We start from the raw sequence: 19,159 nt of genomic DNA, 5'->3' as shown, positions 1-19,159 counted from the left end.
TACGCTGAACAGTAGAAAAGAACTATTTAACAAATGGTGCAGACACAGCCAAAACAGTCGTACGGTTATACTCATACTATTATAGACATAGGTGTATAATATTACAGCGTATATATCTGTGTATGTATCTGTGGACGTATGTCTGTATGCCATGTATGTAAGTATGTATGTATGTATCTATGTATGTATGTATCTATGTATGCATCTCTGAATCTATGTAAAACAAGTTTCTATAGAACACGTGCGCACTGTAGTAAACATCCATCGTTAATATTTAGTACGGCCAGGATGTAGTTGTCCCAAAGGACACACGTTTCAAGTTGAGAGACCGTTACCTACATGAGAATGCTTACATTGTAACCACACAGTTCATAAAAATATGAAGTGAAAGGCACTAACCCTGGGTATACGGTACACCGTCACCGGCATTGTGTGAATTCCTAGTGCCTATATAGCCAGGGAGTAACCAACAGACAGCTGCTTCAATTCACCAAGCCACAGACACTTCCAACAGACGTCTGCTTTACGAGGAAATCAACTTAATCTTGGTCAGTAAAAAGTCTTGCAAGACAATGTACCAGCAGAAAATTAAAAAAATACGATGCTGTGAAGGTGTAGCACGATCATCTCGTATTTTAGTTCATATTGTGAACAGACCAATTGTTGCATCGTCTGGTTGTTCCGTCAATCTGACTTACTCCCCCACTGCTTTTAAGCGCTGACCATTGATTTGCATGTAAAATTAAGATTGCGCAGAAAGCATGCCTGATCATAATTATGATCGTCCGTACTTCATATCTCTCATTCCTTTTTCCGAGAAACAGAAAATGCCATGTCATCACACAACCACTGTAGTTGGGAATAATTATCTTCGATAAATAAATGATCAAATTCTACCCATAATGATCTGTACGACAGTTCGATGAACCTGGCATTAAAGGTTACAACAGGTTTTCTAATTAGTTGAAACTTTGAAAAGAAAGCGCTCTCGTTAAACATCGTCATACACTTTTATCCACAGTCACACGTCTACGTCCTGTAAGGCAAACCCAGACATGTAATGTCTGCTGTTCCAGCTCATCTCTGAACTCTGAACTTTAGATTCAGAAGAAAGGCCGGCCATGGATACATGTAATCCGTCAATCGTCGTATATTCCGCATTAAAGACATGCCAATTCTAAGATGTTCATTGAAAACTACGAAAATTCAGCATAGTCCTTAAGGTATCTTTTTCAAAGCACAAGAAGTTGGATAAGAAGACTTTTTATCAAATAACCACTCGTACTTGCTTTCAACGTGAGGGTAGCGCAGTGAAGAAAAGGCGAGAGATAAAATCAAGGTACGATTTTCTTCAAGGTGAGCTACTTACGTAACGTTTTTTACAATGTATGAAGTTTTTAACGATGTTTTACGTAAACTTGCGGCTCATCAGTATGTATCTAAGCAAGAAGAGCTTGTCACGAGAACATACTCATTCTGTAAGATAACTTCCTTCGTGACTTCAAACAAATTTCAACAACATCTGGCTTCCTAAAGCATATCCTGCAATGTCTCGTTGCTATGGTACTACTTTCACCGAAGTCATCAAGTGATCGAGCGTTAGCAACGGGTAGCCTATAGCAACAACTTAATTTGGAGGATAGCCTACAGATGGACAAAGTCTCTTGAAATTTGGCAGTGTGGTTGTTTTTAATTGATAGCAACACACAGTGCGATTTAATTCGAATGTCTTTGATGAAACACAAGTTTTAGCTGCTGTTTTTATTTTTTGCTTTCACTGACACAAGAAAATCACAATGAAGATAGCCTTGGATTTCAAACGAAGAAGGAAAAAACGGGCAAAATAGATAATGTTATAGTCTCATGCTACAAAGATTGCAATTATTATTTTTCACAATTACGTTAGACGATAAGATTTAAATGATCACTATCCGCACGTTTGCCCGTCTATCTATCTGTCTGTCTGTCTGTCTATTTGCCTATCTGTCTACCTACCTATTCACCAATAACCTATCTACATCGCCTTTTTATTTTTAATCTTCTTTTATTGCTATTGATGAACGGCTTTTCTCTCACATTTTACGGTAAGTTGATTTTTGAAACATGTTAAAACATGCATTCCCTTTTAATAATGTATTCCAGTTATTGTAATTTTATTCAATTAATTTCTCCCTGATATTATTTTCTATTTCACTCTGTTTTTGCTGTAGTCTACATGTATATTCGATGCGTAAGACCAACTTTGCATGCATTGAATTTTGAAAAATAACTGACTTAAAAAAATAAAATATCTGTGAATTCATTTTGTAAGTATCTCTTGGTCTACTGTAAAAATGAGAGAACTGCTGCGTGAACTATTAAAGCCCAAGTGCAGCTAACTTTTTATGATAATTTCACCATTTTTATTTTGAATGTGAACTATAATTCCTTGTTCTTCTCCCCAAAGAATGTTGATGTACACAGTATTCAGCTTGTCAACTCAGCCCATACGTATTTAAACTGTATTGTTATTGTTGAAAAGTGACTTCTGGTCCGGACTAGAATTCAAATGTTAACAATAACAGTGCATTTTATACATACAAATGCTAAGTTGACACGCTGAATAGTGGGTGTTTCAACATTCTTTGGGGAGTAGAATAAGAAGTTGCAATTCATATATGAAATAAAAATGATGAAAAAATCATCGAAAGTTAGCATTACTGGGGCTTTTAAACATCCTTGCCGCTAAGTTATAAACGTAAAATCAAAGGCAATCCTTGCCGCTATAATATAAACGTAAAATCAAAGGCAATCCTGCTTGAGCTAGTGCTGGTTTTTTTATCAGTGACGGTGTTGACCCAGTGAACTTTGGAAGTGTAAATTCGTGTATTCATCTCGCATGAAGTGTGGTTTAAGTGTCTGTGATTCTTTGCCCTTGGATGGTGAGATTATTTTATCTGCGGGAAAAGAAGTGCTACCCTTGTAGAAGAGAAGTTGACATGGAAGAAATCGAAACTTCTTCTGTGTTGAAGCCAGATGGTAAACCTAGATAATAATTAACATACAAACTGGGGTAGAGAAACCCAGACTGGCGGCTGATGTAAGCAAATCAAACGGTAATTAGAATCATATTCATGTTTGAATTATTGAAGTGGATTATTAAGCAATAAAAAAACAGCAGGTAATGATTATTTTTAATATGGTTAGAATATTACATATTGCTATCCGTCGATGTTTCCAGCTAAGATAAGAATCGACCCGTAAGACTGTCATAGTCGTACAATTCATCTTCTCTCAGGACCAAAATCGAAGGTCACGAAATGATAAACTGTGCGCTGCATTTGTTAATGTCTATTGTACAATATTTGGCATTGGTCAATTGTCAGTCAGTGTGACTTGGGTAATTTCAATACCGTTGAGGACATCCTAAATTAACATTCAAAATATACGGGTACTTCGAATCTAGATATGGGTACTTCGAATTTCATGTTCACTGCGATGCGAACTACAAAATTGACACGTTCGATTTATAGTATGCACTAGCTTCAGGTTTCTCCTGAAGGACACGGTGCAGAGTTGTCAAGTAATAAGTCAGTGTTTCGATCATCCATGCTTCAAAACTGATTAGACATACTACATGGTCCGTCAAGCTGATTGGTGACGCGATGGTGTTTATCCCCGACGAACGGGAAGAGCAATAATATGCATGGCATGTCACCATAAAGACAGCTTTCATGGAAACAAACAGGTTCTCGGAGCTTTGAATAATATCAATCTTGTCATTCTATCAAATCATTCACAATGATAAAATGACACGTCACGCTACACCATTTTATTCAAATTTAGCATTTGGAGAAAAAATTGTCCGTCATGGTGTGTGAATTCCAACTATCATCACTGCAGAGGAAAATCTTCTTTCCGTGCTAAATAATTAACCTTGCCTGGCTTGTCACGTGTATTTTACCATAGTAATCGTCAGTTTAAGTCTGAAATTGTATTCCAGGAATAATGTTTTCCACAATTCTACTTCACAATGAAGGTTTTCTGATGAGATTTTGCCCAGCGATAGGTGTGTCTGTGTTCTTATCACACCGCTCAAGGGAACTGTAGAGTAAACAGTATTAAGGTAGAGTGCACGTCGGGGACAGAAATTTGTACTCAAAGTATTCTAATTCTCTTCTGATTTACCACTTGTGGGCCTCATTTTAAAGTTCTTCGAGTAAGAAAACTTTCGCTGTCTCGGCTTTTCGAAAATCGAACATTTTATTTTCACCCGTAGAGTTAACATAGGGGTGGCAGCCATTTTGAATTTCAAATTTCAGTAAATGTTTGGTGATTTGTTTCTCACATTTGGTAAGAGAGTGGTTAAAAGTTTATGGGGAAAGTTTGGGCCGAAAGTTAAAGTCATTCACTTTCGAGGCGCATACTACCTTAAATAACCTCTTTAATCTTGAAATGTGGCCGTATACTCAGTTCCGTCGAGTCCAAAGGGCGTAAAATTACGTGTGTTTTTGATAAACGAAATTTCTGTAGTCACCAAAAGACGGTAGGAACGTTTTACAAATCTGCAAAGCTACGAACGCACGATATATAGTTTTGAAAAAAGGCGTTTAATATTTGAAATTCAATGGATAATCATCACACGTATCAGATGGATGCCCTACCAAGATAATAAAACTCAGATTGCTGAATACAGTATTAGCAAGTGGATGGATGCGAAAGTAACTTTAAGTGGTAGTTTGTTCACAAAGGCATTACAAAGAAAGCATCGGTTAGAGTTTTACAATCGTGTCTATATTTCGGTCCTGTTAGCATTTTGATATCACATTATTCTTACCTTCTCAAATAAAGGAAAAGTCCATGTCTAATCAGCATATATCAGCACTTTAATGAGTCGTGTTCATTGAAGGAGGTGAAAAATTATTATGATAACACTGCATGCATTGTCAATGATGATGTATTCTGCTGTCATGTGACTTGTTGTAGTGCATTTCTGCTGTAAGTGCTGTGCCGAGTTGTTCCGTTTCTTGAGTTGTTTCAATAAAAACCACCCAGTGTCACCCTACCCGGCGTCTGAAGTTGGGGTCTTTCATTTTGTACTCCAAATTGTAAGTGCTTTACTGCAACACTGTCATGTGTGTTTTATTGCATTGGCTTGTTGGTTTGTTCCTAATCATTCTAGTCAGGTTGATGGAAAGAAATCTGTTCATTTATTAAGAAGAGTAAGAGGGTCGAGTTGATCTCATTATATTAATTAGTATATAAAAATGTATTAGCGAGAATACAATGTTGTAATAAACTATTATCTTTGATAATGGCACCTGTTGTAGCTTATTTTGTTTTTTCATCAATAAAATTTGACCAGACTTTATTTTGTGACAGATTTGCATGACTTGAGGAGCTGAAGTGCCTGTCAGGAATATACCCCAGTATGATGAAGTTTTCACTTGGTCAATTTCATGGGTGAAGGGTCATTGACCTACGCAGTGAAACGTTTTCCTTTAGGAACTGACCATTAGATCTTGGAGGGGGTGGTCAAAAACAGAAAAAAAAATTCAAAGCAAAAAGATAGGGAAAAACCTTCAGACTAGTTCGTAAAATAAAACAAATAAAATCAGAACGCAAAAAATTATAAATCTGACAGTTTACTTTGAAAAAAATTAGCATACTGTCCTGACTAACTGGGATAAAAATTCAAAAATTTACAATTGTAAAAAGATATTCACAATCTGATTTTGACCACCCTCACCTCTCAAGCTTTAATGGTCCGTCCCTTACCTGTAGCATGTTAATATCCAAAGAGAGAGCACCACTCCGTCGATCGCAGGATCTTAATAGTATGTTTCATTTTTATTTGTAAGACAAACGCATTCAATGGAAGCCATGCATAGCTACCCTGGGGATGCGCAGACTTGTGACGTAAAATGAAGAAATCAGAAATGTCCCTGAGCCGAAGACAGCGTTTCTCCATCTAAATATGTGAGCCTGAAGTATTACACTAAACAGTCATTTAAAGCCACATATGAAAAAGACACATCAAGAAAACTAAACTACGGTTGTTAAAAGTCCTAAGTTGTATAGACAGATATGTGTGCTCTGTTGTGACGTCATATGTCCACGCTAGTTTGACATCAGATGTATATAATTACACAGAGCCAGGGTCCAACAACAGAACACAATTCGCTGCTAATGAACCTGGTCAATAGCTGATGTATTTTCAGCCATAAAGAGAGCTAATGTAAACTGGGGTATGACAACATACCTTATCAAGTGCAATAGTTCAATTAGGGCTTTGATCACTGAAACACCAACCACAGCATGGTTTACGACTGCCCGTATCAGACCCAGCCACCAACAGGTCAACCACAAAGCAGACGATATAATATTATCACATCATTCGTTAATTATCGCGATCAGTAAACAAACATCACTTGTGTTTAGCACTCATCTCGTCCGAAATAAAGTTTCAGGATTAAAATCTGAAAGTTTAATTTCTAGTGGCCATTTCTGACATTTGTGCGGAGTACTCTCAAAATATTTGTTGTGATATCCCCCCCCTGCTATGCAATATTTACTCAATGGCAGTGAGAAATGTAAACGTTGGCTAGGATTAAACTGAATATAGGATCACTGGGTTCTCCTCAATATTGTAGACGTAGTTACTGTTGTGCGTGGGAATATGCAAATTAGCGGGTAAGCTTTTTAAAAAACAATCCTTGCACTTTTAAGACACGATTTTAATCGATCAAAAAGATAAAGGGAATAAGATGATTATTGTTTTCAGTTTAAACCAAGCAGATGTTACCACAGCTTCATCAAATTACTTTCAGTTCTGCCCATTAGACTTTCGTATTTAAAGTGCATGCAAGGTCGCGTAATTATTTATAAACCATCAGTAAGTAACATGCGGGTTGTGTACGCCCATTTTAATATCACCGACATTAGCGAGCAACGTTAGTTGTTTTGGTCCGATATATCTTCATAGTACTTGTTATGTTGTGCATTTGACCTTAACTTTTGTAAGTTTGAAGGTATTGACCTTTGCAAGCAAGCGTTCACACGATGTCACATCTAATAATAGAGCAAATATTCGTTAAAACAGACAGGCAATTTATCAATATTGGCATTTAATATGGATTAATTTTCGTGTTAGTTATACTATTGCATTGACATACATGTGTTTCTACCATCATAGATATGAGTGCACTCAGCTTGAGCGCCACCAAGCGGCAAGTTCATGAACCCATGCTGACCATGGCAGAGCCTTTCGTTTATTAAGTCATGTCAAATAGCTGTCTACCCGTAGAGGTGTCACCAAGTACATCAATGTTTAACCGTCAGTAGCTGTCGTCAATTGCTGCTTAAGTGGATTTTAATTGGAAGGAAATGAAACCGCACGAGTTAATCAAAAACACACTGAGCAAAGCGCTATTCCATTGAAATAGAGATTAATTACTGAATCCCATATGTGCTTGCTAGGTTTATTTACTAGAATGCGAATTAATGTTTTGCAAATGTCAACACATATTTCTGCGCATAGTTGCGAAGGGGGCGCTGTTTTGATAATTTGGGATACAGATGCATATAAGTAACCAATTACTTTGCAAAGTGACCCTGTTCTTCGCTTCAAAATATGCTAATTACTAGAATTCATACGCTTGGAAAAGGCTGTACCTAACAATAACACAAGCCGCGATCGGAATAATGCCTTAAATTTTTCTTATGTTCTCAAAAACACCAACCACAGTAGTTTATACGGACATGAGCGCAGTGTTTTATAAGAAATTTATAATTATTTGATCAAAGTTAATGATGTTGAGTTCAGATCATCTGATATCAAAATTACGAAGTCTCAATGTGAGAGGCAACGTCTAACGTTTTTTTTCTCGGTCATTGCAGCGTCTATCACTGACTACTGCTGTATCCAAGAGATGTAAATACATTCAGCGATCACAAAGTCATTATTTATCTCCTATTTTGGTAAAGGCAAATGCTATGAGAAGTGTAGTAATGTTGTTGCGAGAACATTAGAATGAATCTAAAAATTTACGGCTGAAAAGCTTGCAAATTGAAGCGGAACCTTGAAATACCAAATGAATAGGTATGTGACATATTTTTGTGGATTTTGTCACCAATTGTAGGACTGAGGACTTAGTAAGACGTGACATGAACAATAATGGTTGTTTGACTTTTTCTGAGAACTATTCTCGTTTGTGATTGTTATGCATAACATGCAAAGGTCCAAATTGATTTTAGTCTAACTGTAATTAAATGGATGAAGGCATAATCAAATTACGCCGGCTTAGATCCCACGGGTTGTGGACTTAGCTTGAACTCTCCTACAATCTTTCCATCAAAAGGCTTTAGTCCTTCAGAAATACAATTAATCTGTCATACTCGCAGATATTTTACCAGTGATTGTATTTGTGTGAGGATTTTCATTTTGGAAATTTTACTCAAGTTTATTTGCCTTTCCTTTCCAGTAATCGAATCGGTGAACTAGCATGACCATTGTTATTGTTTAATCACTTTTACATTTGATACAAATGACTGTATTTACGATGGATGTGACAACAGTCACATCTCCAGGGAAGTTAAAAGGTAAACACGTATGACAGCCCTGTGCACAAATGATCGGGTAATGTCTGAGATAATTGACACGTGTAAAGTGACGTTGCCACCACGAGGCGGAATTTAAGTTTAATTGGTAAATGTAATTCACTCCTTGAGGCGTTCGTCCGATATGATAGTTCCATTTTATTGCACGAGTATGTCATGATTTCGTCCACTGTACTATTCGGATACTAACCTGAGTATGAAACACGCCGATGTCTCACTGATTTGCAAAACAGACGTTGTTTCACAATGTTACACTTAACACGTTAATAGGGTTTACTTGAAAGGACGCATATGCGCAAACTACACAAAGATAAGCAATCAGAAGATACCAAAGTTTAACATGTTCATCCATGAATGAACAACTGCCGTGCCGTCTCTTCAGGGGCTACACTGCAGTGGTTAGTGCTGTGTTCCGCCCGCGATGCAGAAATAGAGCGAGGGAAAAGGCAGCATCAAATTTTCATTCCTTATTTCACGTATCTAACGGCAAAATATCGACATGACTGTAATCTGTTGTCAGTGAATTGTTATCGAAGGCCGGTTGGACCGATGTGACATTTTACTAGCAACTACAAAAACAAGTGATGCATTCACGTCAGGACACCTGCACAGCCACAACTATTTGTAAAGTTCCTATGCCCTAGGTAGACATCAACCATGCAAATAAGTCTCGGAAAGTAGCGGTTCCTTTGAGAAATGACAATTGCCCAGCAGCGGTACACGCCACAGCCATTGGATGACACTTTCTATTTATTGATGAAGACATACATCAGAAGAAACAGTGGAATCGGCATATTTTCTGACTGGCAGACAATGTGTAGCCTGGCATTTAGATCATCATTCGTGACTAAGATTTTTTTAGCTCGTCGATCGCGTGTAGAAAGCACATTACAAAATCGTGCATATTTACTGAGCGTACGGTCGGCAAAGATGTTTAACGTGACCAGTTTCAGTGAGAATTTAAATCCGGGTACAAAGTTATATTCGCAACAAGTCTACGCGCTCTATATTTGTCTGCCTTCGTCCTTGACATGAAATGCTGTTTAAAAGGCCATTGTGGCTATTTTGGATCCAAAATGAAACAAAACTATGGGTGCAAATAACAGTAGATGTATACAAAGGTTAATCTCATAAAATATAAGCATTGCACCAGCTAATAGAATGCATCATGCCAGTCACTGCCTTATCGTTTCTTCTTTCATTGTTCAAATTGTCATGAGGTGAAAAGTATATTTTATTGATTAGTTTCGGTCCCTATACATGAATCATTTTATCGACATAGTAGGCAGACTTAAAAAAAACCCAAAGTATATGGTAGGTAGTGGCGAATGAAGCCCTGAAACCTAACATACGATGTGAGTTTGGCCGATGGAAAGGTATCCGTAATAGCCTTACTTTCATCTCACTCGACTTTGCTGATAAAATTATACGTGTGAGTTTTCTGAAACAAGAGAAGAAATCATTACCTATATCGTGCTTTACTGGATTTGAACTTTTGACCTTTATCGGATATTACCTGCCGGTTCCGTGAAAAAGGGTATTTGGTTTTCAGTTTTTAAAATGCCGCTAGGAATTCGTTCAGGAAGGTTTAAAGAGCTATATTGGCGCCTGTAAACATAGTTTCCTTCAAAAGCACGTTTCAGTTATAAATCTATTATCAGGTGTATCGGCCGACTTTGATACGAGTCGGCGTCTCCTCTAAGGTTGTCGGCTCAATTGCCCTATTACTATCAGGGGTTAACAAAAATGAAACACTTGTCGTGCACGGACTTTATTAACTGATTTGGAATTGTGTTCGGTCGTCACTTGTTGCTTAATCTTGGCAACGTCCATATTTTGTTTTTTAATTTAATCCGAAACCAGTTCCGTCACTGCGTATACGATCAGCTGACAGGTTTGAATATAAATGTATGACAAACGATACTTGTGTAGAGTTGTCAGGGACAACGTGCTGAACATTCTAATTGTAAACTTTGAATTTACAGTAACATCAAACTGACTCTCGTGAAATGTTAAGAACAAAAATCTATAGAGGGTGGATGATAATTGGACTATAGTTAAAAACAAATTATTTCGTATACATGACTTGATATATCCCTAACTGATCGACCTACTTTCTGAACAGGACATTTGAAACACATGTGTTGAGTAGGGCACAATGATGATGTAATTTATGTTGTCACGCTATGTGTCCATCTTATCCGGTTGTCGTCAATTCACTGTATGGTTATGTAACCTTCAAAGTCAGCAAAACTAGTGTGTAATTGATGGAGTGTAATTGATGGAAACACATGTCACCTTTCAGAAAATTTTGGCTGTCTCGATCTGAAATTACGTAATAATTAATCAATCAGATAATTAACTTTGACCAAGGTAAATAACCCTAGGCTGGTGAACGGAAGTATGAATCGTATTGATGAAGTCTGAAAAGATATCCGGACATAACCTGGGCAAAATGATTATGGTTATCAGCAATGTATTCATATTGTGATTATGTTGCTATGCTCATAATATATAATGTATTAATGGAACAGGTGCGGCGTTGGCTGCCCTGCCTGAGGGCATGGCATTCTAGAAAAATGAACCTTTTCAGTTTATCGCTGATGTCAACTTAATTGATAAACGTCTGTGAGAATGGAACATTTAAATGAAATGCTACGTGTCAGTGTACCTTGGATATTTTCAGTGAAATCTATACCTTAACGGTGGAGACGAGCAGAGAATATGGATGAAAATAGCTCAATATGAACTATAGTATACATATAAACAGGACTAATGTGCTTGGCAAAACACAGAGCACTTAAATATATTGAATATTTCAAACAGATTGTGGCAGATTGTACCCTAGACTATAATCGATCAATGACCTCACTGTTTCACGGCAGATATAGACAGCCTCGCTAGAATACAGCAATATGCAATAGGGCAATGAGTCGACTACAATTAACGTTCAGACCTACCAAATAAAAGACAATATTTTCGGTCCTATTTCAAAATTAGAAAACCTGAACACTTCCCCGCCAACAAGAAGTGTTTTTAATGAGATAAGAGGCACGATTGTTCAAAGGTCTTTGACCGTTTAGATTAATAAAAAGTAAAAATTCCTGACATACCTTTTCTGTGCCAAATATGCATTTTGACCCGATGATTGAATAATGTTAGTAATACCGATTTGTTGCTCAAGTAAATTACACGTACATTTTATAAGTTTCATTTTTTGAAGATTAAGCCGGGGTCATAAATGTCATGTTAACACATTTGTCTGTGTTGTGTATTCTCATTCATAAACAGTAACCTCGCATTGATGAAGTTCATGTGTGATTCATCATTGATTTAAAAGGCCTGCAGAAATACAGGTAATCTGTTCATAAAGTCTGCATAAAAAGGACATTAAAGAGCCAATAGTTGTAACTTTGGTGATTTTTTTACTATTATTGTTTGTAATGTCATGTCATGTACTACAGTTTCTTGTTCTACTCCTCCAAGCACGATAAGATACATTGTGTTGAGCTTGATTGTCAATTCAACCAGTACATGTACGTTTAGACTGCGTTGTTATTGTTGACAGAATTCAGATGTACAAACGCTGCGTTGACAAGCTAAACACTTACAAGTAGGTGTTTTTGACATGCTTTGGCGAGTAGAGCAAGAAATTATAAAACCAGAGAAAAATACAATCAGAAGTTACAGCTTTGACCGAGTGGTCGTGCGAACGACCTGACCATGAACCTATACCTGCCTGCTATTCGGACACTATATGGTTAACAAGAAATGTCGCTATTTTCGTATCTGACACAGAGTTAATATCAATACGGAATTACAATCGGTGCATCCAGCCCTGAGGACATCTGTGTTAATTTAAATTCATGCTTCACTGATCACAATTATCTCTTAAAAATATCGCCTTTACAGAAACGATAATCATTGACACGATTGGAACTAATTTGGGATAATTGGATCCTCATCGTTTTCAAATTTCTCACAAATGCTAGGTGCCATATAGCTGAATGTTGCAATATCACAAATTACTCATAAAAACAAGTGTATAACTTGAAAAGAAAAGCAGATGAGCTTACATTTGTAGATTGAACAGACATTACTTCACCATCCAATTATCCCAAATTAGTTCCAATCGTGTTCATTATGTCTTTACCTGTGTTTACAGTTTTTCAACTTATGATTTCAATTTTACGAGTGGATAGGGAGACACTTGAAAGGTATTTGATGATAATTATCTCTCAATCTGGCATCTCAGCAAATACTGCACTCTACTTCTGAAGATTACAAAACTGCTGACCTTGTTAAATGTGAAATACTTTTTAAGTATCACGAGCGGAGGTTATTCTCATTTCAGCAGATATGTCAAATCTAAGTTGATCGTGTAGATGGTATTTTTGCCAGCAATGGTACAACAGAAAGTTGATAATGTATGAAAATGAAAACGCAATCTGTGTATGGAATATTAGATCTTAGGAGGGAGTTAAAGGAAATGCAGAGTAAAAATTGCTGAAAAATTTTAAGCAGAGGTGATATTTGAAGTGTATAACTGTGGAGGATGATACTATGGGAAAAATTGTCAAATTTTATATGCACAAATTAAATTGCATTACAACATCTGGACACCACTACACAGATCTAATGGTAAGTAACTTAATTTTATGTGAAATATCCTCAAACAGAATTTTAGTGAATTGACGAGCATCAATTAGAAGAGGTATGTACTTCCGGTATAAGGGTAAACCATATCCGCCAAAGCGAGCGCGCATGATATTAGACTTGTGGCTCACAACAATTGCGTCAGATGTAAATAGCTAGAATTCGTCCGATGCATCTTGTATCTGGTCATTCATTTTGATACGGACAAGCACTGGTTTCTGACGCAGTTCTTTGATTTGTGAGTAGAACTGACAATATCATTTCAAGTGAATGAAACACTGTAGAATTGGAGAACTGCAAGATCCACTATTTCTCATTCCTTGAGGAGGAGGAGGAGGAGGAGGAGGAGGAGGAGGAGGAGATGGGGCGCTTGTGCAAAATGTCATTCTATTTTAAACAAGTTTTTGATCGTCAAATGAGCGTCATTTAAATTTGAATTGGTGCGACTGTAACGGATACAAAGAAAACACGGAAATGCTGTCTTGGTGATCAGAATGGAGCCGAGTTGCATTCAAAGTCGATTTCCCCGCCAATACCGTGACTGCAGCTTGTTTCATGCAAGACCTATTTCTGTGTTTACGCGTCTGCTTTTATGATGAATTGGAAAATCAAAATGTTTGAGCTGTCTTTTTATTCAGTGATATCCCGCCAATTAAATAAGATGGCCCCGTTTTGTTTAATTTCAGGCGTCATCAGTCCTCATTATTTTCCAATTTTCAGACGATGTGCATTACTGTCAACATCTCCCAATCAATAAGTTCATTCGTCTTTCATGGCGCACTTGTCCAAGCTATTTCGTCGACTGTTTTGATAAATTACTGGTTGTCTACCGTACACCAAGCGCTGCACTTCGCGCCATCTTGCTTGTATTGCAGTTTCTATTTCGGATCATGACCTATTGTTGCAAACATTTACAGAATCCGCCATGCGCTCTGAATTCATACGCAACGTTTTGGCATGCAATGGCCACGATACACATCTCGGCAGTGTGGTTGCCAAAGAGCTTAGGCGACGATGTGTATAGCATGCTTGGGTGTGAAGTCTTCGACGCCAGGAATGTTATCCTGCATCGATAACGAGTAGGCCTAGGGCGTGAAGACGACACCTCCCAGCGGATATATATAAACTATACGAACACCATAGTTGTCGACTTGGCCCATTCAGTCTCTCTGCTGCCTAAAAGTGTAATCCAAGCGACACGTTTGATATCAGACGAGCGCTGTTTGCCATGTTTCAGGATAGCAAGGTATTGAACAACATAAAAAAACATGCGCAGTAAAAACGCACCAAGAGGGAAAATACTCGCTCATCGCCCCTAGTACTTTGCTATCTTGTCTTTTAACATTGGTAAAACGAATGATTCATTGTCGATTGATGTTTATCACAAATTGTGTGATATGCGTTATCAGAATTACAGTGTATACTACTGCACAGCTTGTAATGATTTATCTACAGAGATTTAAAGTAAGAGGGCGTTTATTGAGAATGTGTCGTCACGTTGCCGTTCACTTTCTTTTCATTGGTAGGTTGCCTTCCTTTCATCCCGTGTGCAAATTTTATTACACCAAAAAACGGCAAGTCATATGTAAACTGAAGAAATATTTGAAGAAAGATACTTTTTTGATGTTAAGTATTGTGTTCATATCCATGTGCTGACATTTTAAAACACATTGAGCGAGTTAATAAATGAATCGATCAATCGACCAATCGATTTTGATCAATCAGCCTGTTTATACAGTGCTGACATTAGACTAATTTTAGGTCAAGGTATTCGCAAAATGTTAAATATTATTTAGGCCTATCCATTTAACATTGTCCATCGCTCGTTAGTCACTTGAGTGCAATGTATTCTTTTCGCTGGTATTTTCTATCGATGTCAGTTCGTGAAGTCTAATAGTCATAGAATATTGTCCACATTTTGTTGCTATTTCCCGCTGGCGCGAAAGTTGTCACCTTATTTCACAACGTTGATAAGCTATCTTGGCTGTAAATTTTATCAAGAGCGCCTGAGAATGATCCTGGTCGTTAACCAGTCGAGATTATTAGTAATACTCGCGGAAAAGGATACATGTAATCGCTATGTTAGTGAGAAAGCATCTACTCTAAACTTTGAGGGGTTGTGAGAAACTTTCACAACATTGTACGAAACTTGCAAAATGTGTTGAATTACTGAAAACAACTGTTTGATTAATCACATAGATAAACACATTTTGTAGTGACAGGAGACGTGTTCCAGATAAGTAGCATAGTCCAAATTCAAAACCTTTTTTTTAAAATTTATCCATACACATAAGCTGTTGTATTGAGTAGCTGTGTACATGAACTTGTACTTCAATTGTATTTCATATAGTATACTGACATGACCAGGGCTGCACTATGGACCGGTACCTGTCAACCACTTTTTATCGCCATTGGAGCCAAACTGTTCACTATAAACTGCGCACGATAAACTCCACGAAGAAGATGTTATCAACAACCTTTACAAACATTGAAATTTTCCGACAAAATATGTACAGCGGTCGCATTCCACAACGAAACACTGTACAAAATGACCACGGGCGAAGAATTGATGTTATCATTATATTTGCCACGCACAGAGCAGGAAGATGTTAAGCCTATATCATGGCTATGAAAATTCAAAGGTATGTATGTATCTTATATATGTTGAAAAACGCCGATTCTAAACATTGAGAAAGTTTTTACAGGACTGTCAGCAGAGGCTTCGTTCTAAAATCATATTTTTAATACGTTGACTGGGGCCAAAATTCACCGGGTTCACTTTGGCCTGAAATTTAACAATCACACCATACGCATCTCAAATTTCAAGGATTGGCATTGGGATGTGAAGTGACCAAGGACTCAGCCAAAGTGAATCTGCTTCTCTTTCAACAAATACTATCTGTGTCATAATTGGATGTGCTATGGATCGTAACGCTGGCATCTCAATAAACATGTCCAAAGGCTACTTCGGTTCATTTGTGTCACGTGACTCAGTACCTTTGTTCACCAACTCATTCTTGTAATTACGATATAAATTGAAAGTAAAAAGGCTGGCCAACGCGGTTTAATTTTGGAATAAAATCTGTTCAAAAATCATATTAAGTATTTGTTGTGTTTTCATTTCTCGGTTTATATGTTTTGTAATCGATGGTAAGGGTCAAGGAGATTGGTGATATTTCCATGAGACTAAACTTGAACTTCAGAACACAATCAAGCAATGCGATTCTTCACTCTAGTTTATCGGATGACAATCTCAAATTATAACATTGAATTAGTAGCTTTGATTGCCCTACATTACCAGTATGCCAAGACTTGTGGAAGAGTATAAGGCCATGCATGGAATTTTGAAATGAATCTCGCTGAAGGCAGTCTTATTTGAGTTAGATTCTTACATGAAAAAACCTCTCCCATCGCCATGCACTCTACATTGAGATGTCTTGTATTGAATCTGTATATCTGGTTGTCATAGAGACAATTCAACTTACGTTATTCTTCAAACGTCCACTCAAATCTGGCCTGCCAGTGGCTACGATACTAACACGACTCGACGCAACCATGATTGAAAAAAGCTCTCTAGCCTAGAGTATGTGACGTCAAATGGCAAGAAGTAGACCTCTGACCAGATCATATGTCCTCTGCACCTGTTAAAAGAACCTCTCGTCGACTTGTTTCCAACGTATATTGCTTTTATGACCTCTGTATAAGACGCAGAATTCACTTTTCACGGTCGGAGTCAGCAATGACCTCGGAACCGAGTCACTCCAAGTTCACCTTGGTCATGTGACCCACTCCTCATATGTTCTTGTGTGGTAACTAAAGATGCAAGGTCGTGCAGATCGGATGAACGACTGTGACAGCAATACCCGACAAATGCAATGAATAGAATAAAAATAACAATGCTAAAAACAAAGGGAAAGAAACGAGTTTAGTTTCATCGAGAAACTCTGTTTTCCGGTAGACCATCGTCACTATTCAAAGACGCAATATCGTATTGGGTCATTTCTCTGCTAAGAATATCACCGTGAGAGAGCTTCATAAATACATCAATACAGCTTTCTCCCTCGTCAACCAGTGAGTGAATTATTGGCCTATCTTGATATATAACCTTATGGTGTCACATTCGAAGGAATAAACTGATACACAATTCTCAGTGAGGGTATTTTGGAATAATTCAAGTGATATTTAATAGCATGGATGAAAACTGCAGGAGATTTATTTGCTGGTCATTCGTGCTTAATGACAGTTGACATAGGCCAAACGGTACTTTGCTCAACTCAGCGCTGTCTTTAAAACCTTTCAGATTCCTTTAAATATAAGATTTTCTGAGAGTAGCTCTTCATTGCAATTACATTATGTGTAATCGCCATGAATTCATCTTAAGAAGGAGATTCTTAAAGTCTAGACGCATGGATTCCTAAATGGATTTAATCGATTAAAAGATTAATGAGATACTATTAGTACAGAATAAAGCAATGATGATAGCAAAATAAATGTACATCTTTCCGGCGTTCTTTTATAGAGAAATATTGTGCTATATCAGTGATAGCTGAATATTTTAAACGGGTTTCCCTTTTTAATGACCTTGATTCAGAGCAATTGTCTAGTCACGTTAGATTTATTGAGACAGGAACAAAACGACAATACACTTTTCAGACGGAAAGCGCAATCGCATGTGGAAAAAAGGAACAACACACACTTGTCAGATGTTGATAATTTGACATCGTTGCTAGAGGGCATTCCATCGCTGTACGGCCCATTTACAGGTCGAATGCATTCCACTTTCCACGCAAAACAGTTCGAGCTATGGAAAGCGCGCCGATCATTCAGCGCTAAAATATGAGATATAGGGCATGATAACGCGTCAAGATGCGGGATGATAAATGCGGTGGTATACTAGTTAATTCCCACGTATTTGATCACAGGGACTCCCAGATACTTGTTGCAATGATCGCACTATTACTGAACAGTTTTTGATTCACTCACTAGCTGTCTCTGCACGATATGGATTACACGAACAGAGAAAAGCGATTATGATTTGAATTTTATTTCAATTTTTTTGAAGTACGCACGGCCCTAGTGTTACCTTAAAGACAGTAAAAGACAGTGAAGGGAATAGTTTTCAGGTTGTTTCTCAGGGACGTGCTGGCTTCTTTATATCGACCGAAATTAATTTCATTGACGAGGAACCAAATGTTACAATAAGACATAATAATGAGATATGTCATTCTCAGTCATTTATGAGCTGAATCTCATGTGCGGGTCCCTCTGTCTGTATATCTCTGTCTGTCAGTCTCTTTGTCTGTCAGTCTAACTTACTAACTTTATCATAATTTCAAAACACTAAACTTGTTAAACTTAATTTTCAGATACCTGTCATGAAATGCGACCACACTGTATAATATATTGGTTGATCCACAGTCAACTCAGGAAAATTAATTTAATTGACGAGGAACCAAATGTTACAATAAGACATAATAATGAGATATGCCATTCGCAGTCATTTATGAGCTGAATCTCATGTGCGGGTCCCTCTGTCTGTATATCTCTGTCTGTCAGTCTCTCTGTCTGTCAGTCTAACTTACTAACTTTATCATAATTTCAAAACACTAAACTTGTTAAACTTAATTTTCAGATACCTGTCATGAAATGCGACCACACTGTATAATATATTGGTTGATCCACAGTCAACTCAGGAACTCTGTACTATGAGATTACGACAAGATGTTTCACGTATCCCTTATACTGAAAGTTCAGTCGTTGATACACATACCTAATTTTCATATCACTGTTTAGCGCTTGCGCCGCTGACATCAGGTGACAGCAAGATGCTCAACGACAGATTCAGACACTCGCAGCAAATTTCAGGGGAACGACTCATTTGGTTTTATACAAGCTATTGTATTGG

At 37.5% G+C, this 19,159-nt stretch overlaps 1 protein-coding gene across 10 annotated transcripts in view; it reads right to left on the bottom strand.

Annotated features, from left to right (window-relative positions):
* Positions 1-19,159, bottom strand: part of LOC139143248 (A-type potassium channel modulatory protein DPP6-like) — a 390,979-nt gene that overhangs the window by 269,541 nt on the left and 102,279 nt on the right. For 2 of the 10 annotated variants that reach the window (XM_070713428.1, XM_070713430.1), the window contains exon 1: positions 400-578. The exons of 7 other annotated variants lie outside the window; for them this stretch is intronic. In XM_070713428.1, the coding sequence (XP_070569529.1) occupies positions 400-429 (30 nt within the window). In that variant the 5' untranslated portion in view covers positions 430-578. Of the gene's footprint in view, positions 1-399; positions 579-16,739; positions 16,827-19,159 lie in introns of those variants that run through there. One more of the 10 variants, XM_070713416.1, reaches the window with a different exon arrangement.

The sequence above is a fragment of the Ptychodera flava genome, chromosome 11, assembly GCF_041260155.1.
Source record: "Ptychodera flava strain L36383 chromosome 11, AS_Pfla_20210202, whole genome shotgun sequence".
Taxonomy (NCBI): domain Eukaryota; kingdom Metazoa; phylum Hemichordata; class Enteropneusta; family Ptychoderidae; genus Ptychodera; species Ptychodera flava.
The sequence above is the reverse complement of the archived record's forward strand: the minus strand, read 5'-3'. Positions and strand labels throughout refer to the sequence as shown.